The sequence below is a fragment of the Urocampus carinirostris genome, chromosome 4 (genome assembly GCF_059441175.1).
Source record: "Urocampus carinirostris isolate Australia breed hairy pipefish chromosome 4, RoL_Ucar_1.0, whole genome shotgun sequence".
NCBI lineage: Eukaryota > Metazoa > Chordata > Actinopteri > Syngnathiformes > Syngnathidae > Urocampus > Urocampus carinirostris.
In genome coordinates this window covers 42894788-42916208 of record NC_142352.1, presented here as the reverse complement: position 1 = coordinate 42916208, position 21421 = coordinate 42894788, and the positions used below count along the sequence as shown (strand labels likewise).

At 36.6% G+C, this 21421-nt stretch overlaps 1 protein-coding gene across 1 annotated transcript in view; it reads left to right on the top strand.

Moving 5' to 3' along the window:
* syt9a (synaptotagmin IXa) overlaps positions 1-21117 on the top strand; it is a 31072-nt gene extending 9955 nt beyond the window's left edge. Inside the window, exons 2-7 of the mRNA XM_088334629.1 lie at positions 899-1397; positions 3182-3737; positions 9662-9782; positions 9867-10038; positions 10169-10298; positions 17144-21117. Of these exons, the coding sequence (XP_088190755.1) occupies positions 899-1397; positions 3182-3737; positions 9662-9782; positions 9867-10038; positions 10169-10298; positions 17144-17212 (1547 nt within the window). The 3' untranslated portion in view covers positions 17213-21117. The remainder of the gene's footprint in view (positions 1-898; positions 1398-3181; positions 3738-9661; positions 9783-9866; positions 10039-10168; positions 10299-17143) is intronic.
* Positions 21118-21421: the final 304 nt, after the last annotated feature.

Genomic DNA, 21421 nt, shown 5'->3' with positions numbered 1-21421 from the left:
TATCTCTCAAGAGGGGTGACCGACAGCAAGACAAACACATACAATAGCAAATAAAATAAAAGGGGAAAAAAAAAGCAAAAAACACACAAAAAAATGTTGGGACCATATTAATATACTAATACAATTTATTTGAAACAAAAATTCAAACACAAAGTGCAAACAACGAATATCTTTAGAACCAATGCTTTTGAAATACTTTTCAATATTTTTTGTTTAAATTTTTTAAAACAGTTTTAAAGGTACATTTGTGAGAATAAATACAAGGTACTATATAAAACTTAACTTAAATACAATGGAGAAATATATGGTAAAATAGTAAAATTAGAAATATAATAATTACTTCAAATAGAATGCTATTTTCCTGTAGGCAAATAATTTTACTAAGTTTACGTATTTATTATTTTTTATATATTATTGTAAAATGAAAATAAATTGCATTTCAACACATTATTATATATATATATATATATATATATATATATATATATATATATATATATATATATATATATATATATATATATATATATATATACATATGGATATAAATATCTAAATCTAGCTAAGTTAATTTATAAATCTCGATTTGTGTATATAAGTGTGTTTGTACGGCTGAACCGATTTCCCTGACAATGGACACGGGTGTACTTTAGGCCTCCGCATGTGTCATTAGCTTGTTTTTTTGTCAAGGCACCCCCAATAAAGACCAACAAAATAGATAAACATCTGCTTATGGTGCTCTGCTTTTTCCAAAGCTAACTGACGGCCAAATGGATTACTGAATCTCACACCCACCGCCTTTTCCAAGCGACCAAATCCAATCTTCTATGGACCCAGCAACACCCGGCCGTTTTGCTTGTAAAAACTAAAATAGTTGTGTTGTTTTTCTCTCCTCCAGATGTGTCAGTGAGTCTGCTGTCTCTGGTGGTGACGGCCTGTGGCTTGGCTCTCTTTGGGGTCTCCCTTTTTGTTTCCTGGAAACTCTGCTGGATCCCATGGAGGGAGCGTGGCCTCTCCCCCACAACCAAGGAGCCCCATGGTGGTCACCTCAACCCCGCCATGAGCCCACTGCCCTCGCAGCCTGTCCCGAGGCAGCCGGTGTACACAGCGGTGGACCCCCCGGCTCACGCCCGCCGTGAATCGTCGCAATGCTCCATTGCAAAGGAGCCAACACCCGTCACGTCGGTTGTATCTGTGGAGGCGCCGCTGACACCAGTTTCACCGCCTCCCGTCGTCCTGGCTGCACCTGAGGCGGCCATGAAGATCAGTCACACTTCTCCTGACATTCAGCTAGACGCAAAGGAAAAAAGTCGAGAAAACGGGGTGCACGCCATTCCTCGTATTCAAAGACAGACGACGGAACCTTCGTCCTCAGGGCAATCGATTGCGGAAATTGGGTCAGTCTTCTTATCAGATCTATTCTTACCAATTTGAAAACATAATAATACATTCTCCACATGTTCTTAAGTTGGGTTTGATCATGTAGATAGGTTGTGGGCATTGAGGGTTCCTCGAGGGGTTTCGAATTTTCTCTTCACCAACATACATGATTACAGTGCTATCAAGCTTTTGCAGAGCTTACTCATAAAATGAGTACTTGAGTTTCGTACCCTTGATTTCGATCATTCAAAATGAAATTCAAGCATGACTATGCTGTACATACAGTATAATGCAGTACTACAGTATATTGAGCATTTCCAGTTTTTGCATTTAAGGCGTCTGCTCACTAAAAAACACTTAGGGTTAGGGTCTGTAATCATTTGGTCTGATTTCAAAGCCTAAATAATATTATTTTAGGCTTAAATAACCACTAGGACAACAAAATAAAGAACTTGACCTTCATTTTCAAAAAGAAAATGAATAAGAGAAAACAAGCTAGTTGTGAAACAATATATTTATTGTAAGTTAGCTGTAACCTAAATTTTTTCTAGAGGGTCTCATGTTGTGTACATCCAAGAAATATAACTGATATCATTTTAATATGATTTGGAAGACTCCTCAACATCTGACGTCAAGTTCAGGTTGCACACAATGTTCTTTTGCTCACTAATCACATCACAAATGCAGGGTTGGGTAGGGTTACTTTAACTTGATTACTTTCAATTACTTTTGGATTACTCCAATACCAAATATGTTACAAAAGAAACTAAATATGAATAAAATTACTAAATTTTGTGCAGCCTTGGGGAGTAACGGAATACACGGAACGGCAAAAATGATGTTGGCAAGCTGTTTGGATTTATTTTCATTTTGTGTCTGTCGCATTTTATGTTAGTTTTGCCGGAGATCAAAGCCAGGAGAGAAAGCTTACCACGTGTTGTGAGTCATAATTTTATTCATGTTTCGTTTATTTTGTCTTTTTTTAGCATATTTGGTATTGGAGTAATCCAAAAGTAATTGAAAGTAATCAAGATAAAGTAACCCTACCCAACCCTGCACAAATGTCCAAGAGGGTACTGCTTGAACTCAGGGAATTTTACTTCCATTGAAACAGTCCCCAACTCTTAAACTCCTTGTATTTTCTACTTTTGTCTACTTTTATAATTGTCTCAAATTAAATCACCCCAAAAGAACATCACCACTGGCATCTTATGGCCAGTATTCCTCAGTAAAGCATGGGTTGGTAAACCAGGTACTCGAGAGTCACTTGTCTTTCTTCTCATGTTTTTGGAGCTACCATGCTCCAAAACAAGTCATTTTAATCACCAGGATCATTATTAAGTTCATACACAGCTTGCCAATGAGCCAATGATTTGAAATGGATGAGTTGGAGAAGGTAAACCACCGAAACATGCAGGACATGCACCCCCGAGGACCAGGTTGCCCACCTATGTAGTAAAGCATGGAACTGACTTTTTTCACAGCAGATGGCATCGTAAGGCATTGTACCACTTTTTCAAGTCATAAAAGTTACTTGAAGAAACATGACTGTCAATAACACTCAACACGCATCCTGACTGTTGTGCTGCCAATCGCTCTGAAAGAGTAAAGAAAATTCTATTTATTTTAAAGTGTTATTTTGTAGAGGAGATGAAATTTCAAGTACCAATTATATCAGTTTGTGGTATTTGTACTGATGACTACTCATGACTACTCATGACACATCTCTATTTGTGTGGAAAAATGGTATCGACCATCCCTAATTGTATTCATGTCTGTTGCTAACGCCCTCCCTGCACAGGCAAGGCTCGATCCGCCGGCACATGAACTTATCAAATCCTGACTTTAACGTGGCCCAGTTCCAAAGGCAGGATTCCCTGACCGGAATGGGCCTGGGTCTGGGACGCCTCAAACCTGAGCTCTACAAGCAGCGCTCTCTGGAAGGGGACGACGGGAGCCACAGAGGCAGCGGATGTGGGTGCCTCCATTTCATCCTCAGGTTTGACTGTGACCTGGAGCAATTGATTGTAAAGATCCATAAAGCCGAAGACCTCCCAGCCAAGGATTTCTCTGGAACTTCTGACCCTTACGTTAAAATCTACCTGCTGCCTGACCGGATGACCAAGCACCAGACCAAGGTACACCGCAAGACCCTGAACCCAGTGTTTGATGAGGTTTTCCTGTTTCCCGTGGCCTACTCTGAGCTGCCAACACGAAAGCTGCACTTCAGCGTCTACGACTTCGATCGGTTTTCGCGGCATGACATTATCGGCCAAGTGGTTGTGGACAACTTCCTGGACTTGGCAGATTTCCCACGGGAGACAAAACTCTGCAGGGAAATCAAATATGTCTCCACGGTGAGTAATTGGACCTTTAAAAATGAAGTGGTGTTACGAATTTAATTTTTACTCTATTGCTTAAAAAAAATCTATGGACCCATTAAATATATTTTCTAAGCACGTGTCCTCTTTCTGGGATTGCTCAGAAAAATCATTTAACCCCTTAACGTTGCGAACGTATGTGACTGTTTCAGATGTCACCAATTACTGAAATACGTCATGCCACATATCATTGAAAAGCCTACATTATTAGGATTCATGAAATGCTCATCATAGAAACATCCTGATCAGTCAAAACAAGATAACTGTAGATAGTTCACCAATAAGTCCCCTGGACTTAGTCAGCTTATGAAATAATTCTTTGCAAACATGGAATCGTTCAACTAGATAGATAGATAGATAGATAGATAGATAGATACTTTGTTCATCCCCGAAGGGAAATTCACATTTCCAGCAGCATCCCTGAGCTGAGAACAATCGAGAACAATCGAAAATAACACGGGAGCTGCTGGAGTGGCTGCCATTCGTGACGGCGCCGGAAGAAAAGATTCAATTTGAATCATTTACAAACAAACAAACAATTGAATCATGTACAAACAAACAAACAAAATATTCATGTTTCAATAAGTGGAGTGTTAATAAAATATTTCTGATACTGATATAACCAGATAAAACTAATTTTAAGTTACCTGTCCAAATGAATGTTGTGCCATCTCACCTTTCCCAATCTCTCTCCTGCAGTTGACTTGCTGCTGCTCGCTCCTGAAACTAATACTTACCTCTTTGTGTATTGCCTGCATATGGCGACACCCTCTTTCAGCTAGGACCGTCCAGTGAATCCAACTGTAGATTTTTTCTTACTCCAAGACATACAATTGAATGATGATTGACACAATGGTTAGCCATGGAAATTCCGTAACAATTGATATGCAGATCACGGAGTGTGATCAAATTGGACCCCAAAATAAGTGTGCGCAACGCAGCATTATATAAGTGTGCACAATAGTAATAAAGACACAGAAAGACAATTATTTAAAAATGTCTAGAATATTGGCCGAGGTAAAATGCACAGTTACAAAGGTTTTACTCCTGTAAACTGGTCATCTCTAAATGGCCACCATTGGCAACACCTAGACCTACTCTTGGAAAAAAGTGTAAAATTTGACTAGGTACCAGGTAAGGCTTCAGGCTATTGTTTCACATTTTTCCAGCTCAGTTGCCCATGCTACACTCAACTGCAGGAATTTGATTGCAAAAAATAAATAAATAGACGAGAATTAAAACTTTCTATTTCTGTGTGTTTCAACTCAGATTACTCAATGCAGATGCAGTGATTATTGAAGTCTCTGACAAAATTTCAGTGTGTTACATTTCAAAAGAGACAAAAACGTCCATTTTCTTCAAACAATAATATTATTATTACATGATGTTCTTGCCCAAGACACGCCACCGGAAGTGGTTCTGGACGACCCAGGCTAATCTCCCTTTTTCATACAACTTTGCGGATGACTATTTGAGAATTCTGTTGGATGAGGATGCCATCATAAATTGCTGAGCTAACTAAGAACAGTTTACTTGCTTTCTGAAAAGGAGCCCCGATCTGTCTTAAACTGAAGCCTGAGTGTTTGTGAATAAATCTTCACTTGACAACAAGACTCCAAATGGCATCCCCAACTATGAACACAATCTGTTAACAATTGCTTCTTAATTCATGTTCTACAAGAGCAAAATACCCTGTTTCGAATTCTAGACACCCAGTAAATATGAAAAAGTAAAGTAAACCTTTTGAAAGTTGGCTTTAGATGGATTTAGAAGTACTTTAGCCTGTCAGCAATGGTAACAGTCAGTGTAACAGGCCTGCAATAGGCTTCAATATGCATACAATATTTTTATTTTGTTTTAATGGCACAGTTATTTTCATTCAACAGCAATTAGGGTTTGCAGCAAGAGTTGTCAGTAGTATTTTATTATATTCTTTGTAGAATTTACAAATTAAATACCTTGGAGCAAGAGTTGTCAGATGTATTTATTATATTCTTTGTAGAATTTACAAATTAAATACCTTGAACATAAAGACACCAAGTAGGTTCTGTGAAAATGTCGATAAGTGCCAAACCAGGCCTGTTGTGCTTTGTCTCACTCAAAGAAAAAGGAGTACAATCGTTTCATGTATTTGCACGATCTCATTTGCTGAAATTACAACCTTTAGCAGAAGCAATCACAACTCTGCAGCGCCTGACTATAATGTCTCCAAGAGGTATTGAACGTTTTTTGCATTCGCACATGGAGCTGTTGATAGATTGGAAGGGCCTACGAAATATTTTTGCTTGCTTAAATGAGGGAAAAAAAACAAAAACAAAAAACGATAACATGCCGGTATAATGATCTGCTCCCTCTGCTGGATCCCAATATTTTTTTCCCAGCACATCCAAATGTAACCGTGTAATTCCGTCTCATTGGGATGCCTTATTTTCCTGTTTACGAATTCAAACATAATGGCAAAGCATTTGAAACGAACTGTGTGCTCAAGGCAGTGTTATTTAAGCATTTGCTAACATCCCATATTGAGCTTGGCTCTTGATGCTGATATCAAGGATTATGTGTCAAGTGGTTGAATTCTGGATCTAGATTTTATTTGAACGTTTTCTGTCTCATTTGAGCTAGCTTCACAAATGGTTTGTATATGAGAGCCTGCAATCATTACCTGGACAGTCAACATCATATGCCTTTGTGTTTACATGTACACTGTCAGCGCTGTAAAGTTGAGTAATTCTATAGTGGGCGCAGTTGGTCATCAGTGTCAACTATTGAAGATTTGTCATCTTCAATTTACTTAAATGACTTTGAGATAGCTGTTGACCTTTATCCCTGCTGCAATTTGGTGTGTGATTGACATTAACCTATTGTTTGGTCAATGGAGCGTCAATAGTATAAACTTCCACGAAGATGATTGGAAATGTTTTCTTGTCAGTGCATTTGAAAGACTTGAGTTAGTATTGATTGTGACAATATTGATTTGTGTACAAAATGCAAATTGATGTTTTTTTTTATGGGGCTGGCTATTTCCCACAAATTGATTTTAAATCAGCAGTACAAAACTATGTCACATGTCAGGGGCATGTGATTGGTAGGGATGACAGTATGAAATTATATGTTGATCTTATTTGTTATCATGACTTTGCTTCAAAAAATAAGAATGTGCATCAGCAGTAACTGAAGGTACAGTCACTCCGTTAAGTATGTGAAATTTAAAATACATTTAAAGGCCATCACCATTGATCCCAGCCAAATAGGCCACAGACTGTACCTCTTCCATCAGGAAAGAGGTACAGGAACATCCACGCCGTTACGATCAGACTGAGGAACAGTTTTTTTTAAAGTCCATGAGTTGATTAACTGCAGGAGAAAAAGCTATAGGCTGTGCACTACAGCACAACACGTTTTGTTGAAATCAGGCCACACATATGAACATACTGTATACGATAACACAGAAAGTATGTACTCACTAGTCTAGACCTTCTTATATGTACATATTTGATTATATTTTGTATTTTATAATAGCTTTAAACATATTATATCAATATCTTACACCAGGGCTGTGGAGAAAAAATGTATAGGCATTTTTATTTTTATAACAATAAAGACAGTCTTGAATCTTTCAAATAATCTATAACAGTATTCTGAACAAAATTGTTTCATTAATATTAATAATAATAAAATCCTTTTACAAAATTACCGAATATTTATTAATAAAACAGTCAGGTCTTAGTTTAATCATTCAACCCAGCTTGGCATGGCTTTTGAATCATATTAAATCTTTATTGGAAATTAGGTTACTGATTTATTTTTCTATTTTATTTTTCTTAACGAAAAATCTGCTTCCTTGTATCATTACTGCCTTTTGTCTTGTCTAGTTTTTCTGTCCACTTACGTATTATTGTTTTCCTCTGTCCGAGCCAATCAGCTCACTTAGCCTATTGCGTGTTGTCCAGTTGTGTAAAATGTTGTTTATTTAGTTCCCCAATATGATCTTTGTCTTTGTCAGGTCATTAATTGTCGTGGCACTCCCACTTTGTTTCGTGTCAATTCAGTTATTTTTGTTCTTTTTCTTAAGTTTTGCTTTGCTTCTCTGTTTTTTTTTTACTTTAATTCTCATTCTTAAACCATTCCGGCATTTGGTCCTAAATCCAGCTGGTGTGAAACCCCAAAGGCAGACAATTCATTCTGAAGGTTTTTTTTTCAGTGCACGAATATTTTATTTTTATTTTTTGAAATCTTTACTTACTAAACACATTTAGGAGCCTTTATGTGGGGTAAGAGGTGCTGATAAAAAAAAAAAATTCCTCGCACAGGGCACGACGTGGTTTAAAAAATATTAAGAATCACTTAACTGTTTTATTCATATGATGAAAACATTCACCCTGAAATTAACAATTTTATCTCATTAATGACAGAAAGTGAAGAAAGTTAAGGAAAACTCTAAAAACAACCTGTTAACTACAAAGGAAACACAACACGTTGTTTTGAAACAACCGGATCATAGATATGTACAATTAATACTTTAAACACAACTTCTTTAGCCCAGAACTCAAAATATTGGTAAAAGCTCAGCCCGGGGATTGAAAAATGTAATCACCATAAAGCCTTTTGTCAGCAATTCAATACTTGCAAACAAATGGTTCAGCATTTTCAAACAAATATATACCTAATCCGGTGTGCTTAATAAAACTGTGGCGCCATCTCATAAAAGGATTACAAAAAGGGTTGCTATTTAACACTAGGTGCATTTACTCCCACTTATTTGTTGCATACTAGAAATAAATGCATTATTTTTGCATATAAATGTGAAATAACGACATTCACGTCTTGGCTATTCTTCAAACACCTAGCCACACCTGACTTAGCCGGCATACCAGTTCCCAAGTTTGAGTCATGATACTTCCTGGGAAACCTTTCTAAATTTCAAGTGCAATCCTACTGCAGAATTATACAACCGTGTCACAAACAAAACTCCTGTAAAAGACTTAAAACCAAGTTAAAAGGTTGGGAGCACATTCCAGTTATTTTTAAGAGTGATTGATATGTGTCCTTCCACTGTTGGGTCCGCTAGTAGGTATGGGCAGATTGATCCGAATATCGATATAATCAATACTATTGTCCCTGGATTGATACTTCAACCCTCCACCAATTTCTTCAAAGCACCGCTTCTCTGACAGTGACAGTTTTGTTGTAAAGTAGTCTGCTGCTGTGGCAAATTTACACAAACACATAAAAGAAAATCACGCTACAGAGCGAGGACTGCAACTAAAAATGTAAATGTGTTACTGTTCCTTAACAAAAATCTGTAAATGACAAAGGGGCTTCTTGCGTACATTGCAGATTTTTTTTTAACTTTTGCTCTGTTGCATTTGTTGTATTGGAATTATTTTCTTTTCTTTACTGACAAAGTTTTTTAAATATTATCTTTACACTATTTGCACTTTCTAACTTTATTATGAAACTACTGTGCAACAAAAAGCAGTTGATGTATTGACATTGTTGTATTTGTATTTTGCTCACATAGAGGATTTTTTTTATTTGACTGTCTTGACTTTTGTTCTGAAACAGTTGTAATGAGATAACGCTATTTATGTTTTTATACTGCAAACGTGTGAGTTGTAGTTATCTAAAAAACAAAATGAAACAATGTATTGCCCAAAATCTGTGCTTTTTCATAAATATGAATCAACTCAAAGGGTAAAGTTCAAATATTCAATCATCATGAATTTTCCAAGCAAAACGTTTCTGTATCAGAACGGTATTGATAGATACTACCATGTGTTTACTTGGATTAGATCAATTCTAAAATACCCAATATCGCCTGCCACTATTTGCTAGCATACTGTAAGTCTCCATTTAGGGAGAATAACGAAGAATGCCCTAATCATTCTTTTTTGTTTTAGGATAACGTGGACCTGGGTGATCTCATGTTTTCCCTCTGTTACCTACCCACTGCCGGAAGACTGACCATCACCATGATTAAGGCACGCAATCTGAAAGCCATGGACATTACAGGCGCCTCTGGTAATCACAAGTCGCATTTTGTTTAGTTGACCTGCCACGTGTCGTGAATCTTCTTAATGACTTCCGTCTCCACCTACCCTCCAGATCCCTACGTGAAGGTTTCGCTCATGTGCGACGGTCGCAGACTGAAGAAGAGAAAAACTTCCACTAAGAGGAACACTTTGAACCCGGTCTATAACGAGGCCATTGTTTTTGACGTTCCCCCGGAGAACATCGAGCAGATCAGCCTGTTGATTGCTGTGATGGATTATGATCGGTGAGGCTTTTTTCTTCTACCACACTTCATGTTGACCTGGTTTTCTTGTTGAGAACCTTTCAACATTTTAAACATCATGGCAGCTGGTGAACAGACCTTCTCGTCTTTGTCTTTTCTCCTGTGTGCACAGAGTCGGTCATAATGAGGTCATCGGAGTGTGCCGGGTTGGCAATGACGCAGATAACCTCGGTCGGGACCACTGGAGCGAAATGCTCACGTACCCCCGAAAACCTGTCGCCCACTGGCATCCCCTTGTGGAGGTGAGAATTTGAAAATGATTTGAATGTTATATGTTTGTGCAAGTAGCAAAACTGACAAATATTTTAATATGTTCTTGACCACAAAATGATTCAGTTTGGAGTAAAAATTGCACTCTGCTCAAAATCCATAATTAGGTCGAAAACAAATATAGTAACTCACACAGGAGTATAATTATTTTTTTTGCAGCCTGTCTAACAAAGCAGCTAAATAATAAAACAAGACTCCGCGACATTCATTAGTGCAGAAGAGGACATTTTTTAAAGTACAGAAAAGCAATGCTAGTTTGATTCCAAGAAGAAACAATGCCAATTTTAGCATAAAAGTATATGACTAGTGTAAAAATCGGTGCAGAAGAAGACAATGTTTGTGTTCAGCATGGATAAATTAAAAATATAAGGTAGAAGAACAGGAGAGCTGATTACATTGATCTTAATCTACCAGTAGATCCTAGAAGTAGTACTGGTAGATCATAAGAAACAATTCAGCACTTTGTAATTGTACGGTTTATTTAGCGTTACATTGAGAAATATTGACAGCATTCAATTACACAAATTACAAATTTGCTTTTTAATGGCTACTGGACCTAAATCTCTATCCGTTTCAGTTAGTTTTTGGTTTAATCAAAGAATGTGAAATGAATCCTTAAAGCATTCTTAAATAGTTGGATGTTTTGCAGTATTTTTGTGATAGGTAGATCATTTTAACTTTCTCATTTTTGAGTAATTCGTATGCTGTAAAACTGTGACAACCCCTGGCATAGAAAAAAGACCAAACTTTTTTGGCAAGGCAAAAAAAGCTAATTTTCAATGTAGAACTTTACGGACAGAAGACAATCTAGTTTTCAGTAAAAAAAATATGTCACCTTTCGCTTAAAAAACGAAATGATAGATGCTTTTTATACAATATAATATAAAATTCAAAAACAAATGTAGTTGTCTTCATAGAAACACCAGATGTGGCCAACTGACGACTGATAGAATAATGCTATTTTTTAATGTTGATAAAAACCTGATGGAGGGCACTTAAGAGGATTACCTAGTTTTCATCAAAGTGAAAGAGACTAATTTCCAACACAAAACTATGCAATGGTGCATTATAAGCAAAAAAAAAAGAAAATAATTTTTGGCATGGAAGAAAACAAAGCAGTATCAGCTTCTGGAGCCGAAGAAAATGATGCTAGTTTTTAGTCAGGAAAAATATAATAGTTTGCATCTTAATAACAATTGACGCTTGCTTTTAGTGTGGATACGCTTGGGTTTTTTCTTTTCAGTGAAAAAGTATGATAGAGTTAACAACCAACTGGATTATAATGCTATTTTATGGCAAAAAGAGAAAGCTACAGTGTCATGTAAAAGAAGATGATGCTAGGACTGAAGTAGGTTTGATATTCTGGAAAATACAACACGAGAAAACTGTCAAGATATCATAATGGAGGACATATTTCACATTCATCTCTCTATAGAGCTATGACTGTCCAAGCAAATAAATGCCACATCGTGAAAGGATATGTGGTCTCAGCCACAAATCATTAATCATCCAGTCGGACAAAGTTCAGTTACGGACATCATCCATTTTCTATCTGACATTTAATTGCTTTGTATTGACGCTAACATTTCCTGACCTTTATTAGTGAATTTTATGCAATTTATTATCAGGGTTGGGTAGGGTTACCTGTTTGGATTTATTTTCATTTTGTTTCCGTCGCATTTTATGTTAGTTTTGCCGGAGATCAAAGAGATCAAAGCCAGGAGAGAAAGCTTACCACGTGTCGTGAGTCATAATTTTCTTTGTATTTAGTTTCTTTTGTCTTTTATTAACATATTTGGTATTGGAGTAAACCAAAAGTAATTGAAAGTAATCAAGTTAAAGTAACCCTACCCAACCCTGTCTATTATTAATCTTGTCAATCTCAGAAAAAAACATCAATGCTCCTCAGTTGGGACAAATCGTTATATTTTGTCTACCTTTCTTCAATTAGCTGGTGTGTAATAATTGCAATAGTGCTTAGTTAAGACTGACACTGTTTGAGAGGTATTCCTCCAGCAATTATGTATCATTGTCATTATCATTGAAGCAATGTGGAGCAGCAGTATACTGAGTGCTCTTTTCAGCACAAAAGTGACATTTTGACTAGACAACAATGACATTTTCAATGATAACACGCTTTTCTTTTTCATTTTAAAGCCCAGGGTTTATTGATGATCAAATTTACATTGAAGCATAGCACCACAAGAAAATGAAGGTTTTTTTTTACACCTATGTCATGGCCAAATTCAAATTTTCCAATTTCTGGTATTGTTCAGAGCCACAGATATACCAACAATATACATGTGCAATTTGTAAACTGGTGATTTTTAGATATTGAGTAAATCGTGAATATATGTGTTTTTGAGCCAAATTTCTTCCCGTACAGGTGTTGGGTAAAAATGGCGGTAGTAAGTAGCCTACATTTTCAGGAAGGTATTCCCATTATAATTTGCCACTGGGAGACGCTACCTATTTTTTTTTTGTATAGCCAATAATAATTGTCCGTAATTTATGTGTAATCGGTCCACTAATCCATAATTTATAGTACACTGTTTAGGTGTAGCATACACGTATCATGCGACAAATAGAAGGCAATAATGCTTCATAGGACATAGCGTACAGACTAATGCAAGCTCCAGTTAATCACAAGAGAGTAATGTAGGCGTCATTTTTTAAGCAGACTCGTTAAGAAACATGGCAACTATTTTAAGCCTTTACAAGCACTTTACCGAAAATTCATGCGCCTTTTAATCCTTGAAAACACAACATTAAGATTCAAGCATTTTCAAGGATTTCAAGCACCCGTACGAAGGCTGAAATTAGGATTCTGGTGTTCCCATTGCAAAGACAAGTGAGTCTATTCCTGCAATGTGCAGAATAGGTCAATGTAATTGAGGCTTGGGCTCAGTGGACGTACTTTGGAGTTTAACCCCTGGCAAGACAGGTTTCAATGTGTTGCCTCTGGGGTGAAGGCTTAAAGTGGAGCAAGGGAAAAAAATCACTTAGCCAGCCAGCCTTTAATTCTAGAGTCTATGTCAGATAAACTATCTGCAAAATGTAGGAAGTCTTTTGTCTGAAGGCAAAGAGGCAGTGAAAGAATTCATCACCTCATTAACTTCCTAAATGAGAAAGGGTATGCAGCTGGTCAGATTCTATTGTCACTCTAAGTGGTATCAAGTGGACACAAGTGCAGACAAAAAAGATAGGCATGCATTTTATTACTTAACTAGGATGGCTAACTCACCAATGTATTAAGATATGTTTGGACTGAGTTATAAAAAAACAGATATTTAAAAAAAGGGAACCTAAAGCTGATACAGCAAATCCCTGTGACTAAGATACAAAATTGTTTCTGAGGGCAATACTGATGGCAGTAAGGCAATGGAAATGGATGCTTTGCTTTGCTGAATTGCAACAAAAAAATTGGTCGATGTTTTAGTTACTCATGAATGAATGAAAACTTTTATTTCGAACATTAAAATAAAAACAATGAGTCAACAACATAATAATGTCACATAACATGTTCGAAAAGGGGTAGTCAGAAGGAGATGCTTATTTTTCCTACCCCTTTATCTTCCCTATTAAATACATTTTACAAACCCTCCTTTCCTCTTATGTCTAATATAACAAAATCTTGTGGATATACTTATTACATAAGTCAGATATCAATAATTATAATAATTACAATAATCACAGATTTTATACACTAATCTTCGCAATACCCATCCCTCAACGTCATAATGCGCCTAGTTACTCATTGTCTATCAGGTGCACTTAACTATTGTAGGCTAGGGTTAAGACACCACATGTATGTATGCAGATAATAGGGATATACTGTAGCATTTATAATAATGTATGTGAATATTGGCATCAGCAAGTTTTTTTTTTGGTGTATATTTGTCTGTTTTTCTGTGTTCGTTTTATTTTTCGATGGCAATCTTTAAAGATAAAAAAAAATCTAGTAAATATAGAAAGTTGTACTGTAAAAATATTGCTGGCATTGTGCTGAATACCTGTAAAACCAAAACTGTCACATTTTAGCCCCACATTCCTTCAATATAAACATTGGTCTCCAAAAATATATGTACGGGATAATTGTGCAAAACCAAGTATTTTTGGTAAAAAGAAAAAAAAGTTAATATTATACTAGACTGTCTGTGTTATTTTATTTAGACTGTATTAAATAAGTATGGTGTTTATGTAAAAATACCCCAAAAAATGAGGCAAATTGACAAACTATTGGGTATGTCCTGTTTTAAGGGTGCAGTAAGTGCCAAGTTTGAAAAACGGAAACTTTCACTTATCTTAAAGCAATACAGATTGTATTAGATCTCGCAAACGTCCTTGAAATATGCAACCGCTAAATGGTTCTTTCATAAAGGGGCCCAGCAAAATGAGCAGTGAAATCACAAAATTTGAAAAAAAAAAGTGGAAAAGACTATCTTCCACATAATAGCATTACTTCGAATATTTGGTTTTAAAAAATCAAAAAGAAAAAGATGGTCTTGATATAACTAAGAAAAAGAGGCTTTATTTCTTTGGGACAATCGACCAAAATAAGTCCAATATAACAAAAGAGTGACTGATCTGAGGGGACTAGTGAATAGCATGCTCGCCTCGCAACATCATTAAAAGCTTCTCGTGTTTTGCTCTCCTCAAAAACAGTCCCTGCTTTCTTGCTGGCTTGTACTAGTTACGTCATTTGAAATTGTTATCAACATTCTTATTTTAAAAGCGCAGGGGGAAACTAACGAGAGGCAAAGAAGAAGACAATGCCATGTCGTGATTTGGCCTAAGGCGAGACGAGAAGGATTTTCTTCCACCCTAAATACAATCAACTTCCCATAGTCAGGTCACATAGTTGAATGTTAATTTGAAAATAAGAGTTACAAATAATTCACAATTTTCTTTTAAAATCACCTTTTGTTTAAAATCACAGTAAAGCGTAGTTAACATATTAGAATATACAGTAATCCCTACCAAAAAAGTACTGTGATAGTCAAAACTCACGTAATAGATCTATTTATTAGATATCAGTAAAATATAATATGTACGGATTTACAAATCATCGAATACAGATCTCTAAATAAAAACACAGAATTCAGATTTGTAGTTAAAAGAATGGTCTATATCGTCATTATACAAAAGTACAATAAAATTGGAGGTCTTTTCCTTTCAGTGTAAGAAATTGTAGTGAGCGGCTGGCTAGCTGGACACTAGCATCAGTGATCTTCGGACTAAGTCAGGTCTCCGTGATGACTAACATAGAAGAGTCACGAATGCAGCAGTTTCACAAAAGTTGTATTCTATATCTTTATTTTATTATTTTATTTTTCAACACAAGGATACTGCTGGAAGTGTGAATTTCCCTACAGGGATCAATAAAGTGTCTATCTATCTATCCATCTATCTATCTATCTTTTTATCTATCTAGGCTCAGCTGGGGTTGCTTGTGAGAGTTGTATGTAGCCTAGTCACAGTGGGGTGTACCTGCTGCACCCCTAATGTTTTCTCTCCTGCCTCAGTCTCTTCCTGGATCCGCTAAAAACCTACCGGGTAATATATATATATATATATATATATATAGATATATATATATATATATATATATATATATATATATATATGGGTTCAAATCCAGCTCCAGACTTCCTGTGCGGAGTTTGTATGTTCTCCCCGTGCTTGCGTGGGTTTCCTCCGGGCATCCTGGTTTCCTCCCACATTCCAAAAACATGCATTTCAGGTGAATTGGTCGGTCCAAATTGTCCCTAGGTGTAAATGAGCGAATGAGTTGTCTGTCCCCGTGTGCCCTGCGATTAGCTGGCAACCGGTTCAGGGTGTCCCCTGCCCTCTGCCCGATGATTGCTGAGATGGGCTCCAGCACCCCCGCGACCCTACTGAGGATACGCGGTGTAGCTAATGAGATGATATATATATATATATATATATATATATATATATATATATATATGGTGAAACAACAATAGTAATACTAAAAGAATAAAGAGATATTACAAACATACTACTATTAAAATGGTCGGAAAAATTCTACAGAAATACTACAAAAAATAGGACTACATAGATACTAGAGATATTATGATAGACATAAAACAACAAAAACAAAGACAGTAATACTACAGAAAACTACAAATATATTAAAAAAATGTACATTGAAAATCCTAAAAAATACTACAGAAATACTTCAAACATAGTGCTATGGAAATACTACAAAAATACTACTGCAGAAACACTTAAAAAATACATCAAACATAAAATGCAGTACTAGCATGAGATTACTGCAGTAATAATACAAACATCTGACTGCAGAAATACTACAAAAATAGAACTACAGTATTACTACAAAACTGAATATCAAAATTCGTGCTTAAACGGACGTATTATATTCATTTGCTTTAATTGTGTGCGTTTAAAAATAGTTTTGATGAAAGTAATCTATTTAAAAACAAATGTGAATACATATAACATCTAGATTTCTGCATTTATATTTTTTCATTAAAAAAACAATAGATAATAATTAATCCCAAAAAGCCCCATCACTAAATAGTCGCCCACCTCTGCTGTATAGCGTCAAATATCTAGATTTTGGGGTTTAAAACCACAAGATACTGCAGTTCTTAATTATTGCTCATTGCTGTAAACAAATAATTACATATTCACGTATTTTTGCTGTGCATTGGTTTGTCAATAACCCAAATCAATGCAGTCCAAAGGAATCCATTGAATGGTGAACCTTGTTTTAGAGTTTGCCTGTGCCTGTGAATATCACAAAACAACATGTTTTTTTCTTTTTTTGCAGTACCAGGGAACCACAGGTAGTAGCCAGGGGGGATCCTGCAACTCTCTGAAGGCCCTTCCATCTCCATAACCCCCAAAGAACATTTTACGTAACATTGTTGGTTCATTGTAGTACTACTGTGGATTACGGCACATGCACAATGGAGCGATTAGTGCAGCCATTCAAGGTGATCTCAGATGGAGAGATACAACTGGATCACTTGCATGTTGAATGATCATAGTGATGGATGTCTTCTTTTATTTTTTTTAATAATGAAAAAATTAGTATATGAAAACATTTGAAATCTGTCTTCCTGGGTTTACACAAGTCTGTCTTTTTGCATTGTCTTTGTCTCATTCTGAGGTGAGTCAGAAACGCACACTGTTCTTCACAACGAGTCAAACTTGCCTTTCTCTTTTCTCATTTGGTGGTGATTGGTGCATGAAAGTCTTGCTTGTTGGTTGGGTTGAGTCCCTTTGTTTTTTTCTTTTTGCCTCTACTTTGGGCCTATTATGTGTTGTTCTGTTTGTCAATGTGCAGTGGGAGTTGTTTTTTTTCAAGAACGTGTTGTCAGTGAAGAAAAAAAAAACTAATGAATATTGTCAATAAGTCTAAATAAATTTAAAAAATAGTCATCTCTCATCCAAGTTACCAGCATACTTTTTTGACGACACTGATGCTTTTTTATCCCTTGTCATAACTCTAATATACATTATACTCACTTGTATTGGGCCTAGATTAAACTCAAAATAATGAAACAACTGGTAATATTCAACCAAAAAGTTTAAGAAAACTTCTAATGTTTTAAGCGCAAATCGTCTTTTAATTGATCAATTGAGGGTGAAGCCAATCCAAAGGATTTTTTTTAAACAATAATACTCTCTATGGGTTTTAGTCTATTCTAATTGGTACGTCTGTGAAATATTCCTTTGGAAGAAATATCCATTGACAACACAGTTGCCCAAGGACCAGGTAACAACCAATTGCAAATCACCTTCTTTCTGAAACGGGGCCATTATTAGTCATTATCTGATACCTTTATCTTTGCTTTTTGTCAACTTTCAAAATAGCTGCCCATAGAGAGAGTTAAAAACAATGTAGGTGTCACGAGGCGGGGTGGAGTGGAAGGGGTGACCGGACCAGAACGGAGGCAGGAGGCAGGAAGGGAGAACTCAATTGCGTGACGATCCATAAGTTTTATTTAACAAAATAAAAGTCGCCCAATACTCCGGGACAAAACAGAACAATACAGAGTTCCTCCGGCACGAACTCAACAGGACAAGGCATAACAGACCGGGGAATGTGTATATAATGAGCCAGCGCTCGCCAAACCCACAACCCAGCCTTAAGTAGCAGACCAGCAATCAGCTGATCTGCTCCAGCTTGAGTTCGGGGGCGCGGCAGACTTGTCGCCACGGCAACCGTGACAGTAGGTCTTGGTGTTTTTTATTTTCATATCCACAAACAGGATAACTAGAAAACTGCTTTAGACTATTGGGAAAATCATCCTTTGATTGACTTCCGCTTTCAAAATGTTCTCTAGGTTTTTTTTTATATTTTAGTTTTTTAATACTAGCAAACAAAAACATTTTTGGCCGGAGATGGAAGGTCGGAGCCAAAATCCACATTTGAGTGTCACAAGATTAAAACACAAGTGTTTATGTATGAAGAAAATTATCAGTTTACCTTTGTAGTAGTTTGAAACTTACTTTGATCTGTAGGAGGCCTCACCATACATCTGCCATCAGCAGAACCAAGTATGATTCTTCAGTACTTGTGGTGCTATGCTTCAATCTCACACAAATATGAAAATAATTATTCCATTTTTATTAGTATCTTCAGCCCATTAAAGGTCACATCTAATTTGTTTAAAATATTTGTCAACATTAGTCAGGTTGTAGGAGCATAAGTATACTGGACTGTCTCAGAAAATTAGAATATTGTGATAAAGTTCTTTATTTTCTGTAATGCAATTAAAAAAACAAAAATGTCATACATTCTGGATTCATTACACATCAACTGAACTATTTCAAGCCTTTTATTATTTGAATATTGCTGATTTTGGCTTACAGCTGAAAAAAACTCAAAAATCCTATCTCAAAATATTAGAATACTTCCTCAAACCAAGTAAAAAAATAATTTTATAACAGCAAAACTAAATCAAACATTTGAAAATGTCCATTGATGCACTCAGTACTTGGTTGGGAATCCTTTTGCACGGATTACTGCATCAATCCGGCGTGGCATGGAGGCAATCAGCCTGTGGCATTGCTGAGGTGTTATTGATGCCCAGGATGCTTCGATAGCGGCCTTCAGCTCATTTGCATTTGTAGGTCTGGTGTCTTTCATCTTCTTCTTAACTATACCCCACAAATTCTCGATGGGGTTCAGGTCAGGGGAATTAGCAGGCCAATCAAGGACAGTGATGCCATGGTCAGTGCACCAGTTACTGGTGGTTTTGGCACTGTGGGCAGGTGCCAGATCATGCTGGAAAATAAAATCCTCATCTCCATAGAGCTTTTCAGCAGATGGAAGCATGTAGTGCTCTAAAATCTCTTGGTACACAGTTGCATTTACTCTGGACATGATGAAACACAGTGGACCAACACCAGCAGCTGACATGGCTCCCCAAACCATTGCTGACTGTGGGAACTTCACACTGGATTTCAAGCAACTTGGATTTTGCTCCTCTCCAGCCTTTCTCCAGACTCTGGCGCCTTGACTCCCAAATGAAATTCAAAACTTGCTTTCGTCTGAAAAGAGGACTTTGGACCACTCTGCAACTGTCCAGTGCTTCTTCTCCATAGCCCAAGTCAGACGCTTCTTCCGTTGTCTTGAGTTCAGAAGTGGCTTGACCATGGGAATACGGCTATTGTAGCCCATTTCCCGGACACGTCTGTGAACTGTGGCTTTTGATACCTGGACTCCAGCTTCAGCCCACTGTCTTTGAAGCTCCCCCAAATTCTGGAAGCGGCTCTTCGTCACAATTTTGTTAAGGCTGCGGTCATCTCTCTTGGTTGTGCAGCATTTCCGGCCACATTTTTCCCTTCCAACAGACTTTTTGTGGATATGCTTTGAAACTGCACTCTGTGAACAGCCTGCTCTTTGAGAATTTTCCTTTTGTGTCTTACCCTCCTGATGGAGGGTATCAATGATGGTCCTCTGGACAGCAGTCTTCCCCATACTTGTGATTTAGTTTACTGAACCAAGCTGAGTGTTTTTAAGGCTCAGGAAACCCTCGCAAGGTGTTTCGAGTTAATTAGATGACTCAGGTGATTAGTTGAATAGCCTACTTGTATACTTTTTCATGATATTCTAATATTTTGAGATAGGATTTTTGAGTTTTCTTAAGCTGTAAGCCAAATTCAGCAATATTAAAATAATAAAAGGCTTGAAATAGTTCAGTTGATGTGTAATGAATCCAGAATGTATGACATTTTTGTTTTTTTAATTGCATTACAGAAAATAAAGAACTTTATCACAATATTCTAATTTTCTGGGACAGTCCAGTATATTCCAAATGAATATACGGGTCTTTGGGACGTCTGCTATTGAAAACAAGTTAGGTCTTCAAAGACTAATTTAAAGCCTAAAACATGGAACTGCATCAAAACATACGCATTGTAAAAGTCTTCAGTTGGACTTCAGTACGTATGCTATGAGCACAATCAAACAGGTTGTCAAGATGTTTTATCTATGGAAGGGGCTTGTGTTTGTTCTCTTTTGCATGCAAACATGATATGGTTGAAGGTGATCCTCTTGTCGGAATGGATTTTTTTTCCCCCACTGTGATGAATTTAAAGATAACTACATATGACAGAACATCATAAAGTCATTTTTTTTCCCTTCCAGTTCACGGACAATTGTTCTTTTATTTATATAAACCGATTGCCACGTTTCTCTACTGTGCCTCTGCGGATGGTCTTTTTAGGCTCGTGCTGTTCTGTTTTACTTGTTTAAAGGAGAGCTGTTAGAATAAAGCATTGTAATTGCAATCAGAGGACTTTTCTTCTTTTTTTTTAAATCACTGATGCTCCACTCAATTACAGTCAATTATGATCAGAAATTAGCGTGAATAGAGACACACTTGACATATTTTTAGTTACATTAAAACACTATCAATAGATACCACACTATTTTAGATTTGGCAAAAAGTATTCAATACTTGATTTATGTAACTTTATTTGCATGACATTGTGAGATCTAATGATAATTACATCATTATGTATGTAATCAATAGAAATGGGGGAATACAAGTACAGGGTTTATTTGTGACTGTTATCATACTGTTTATCAATC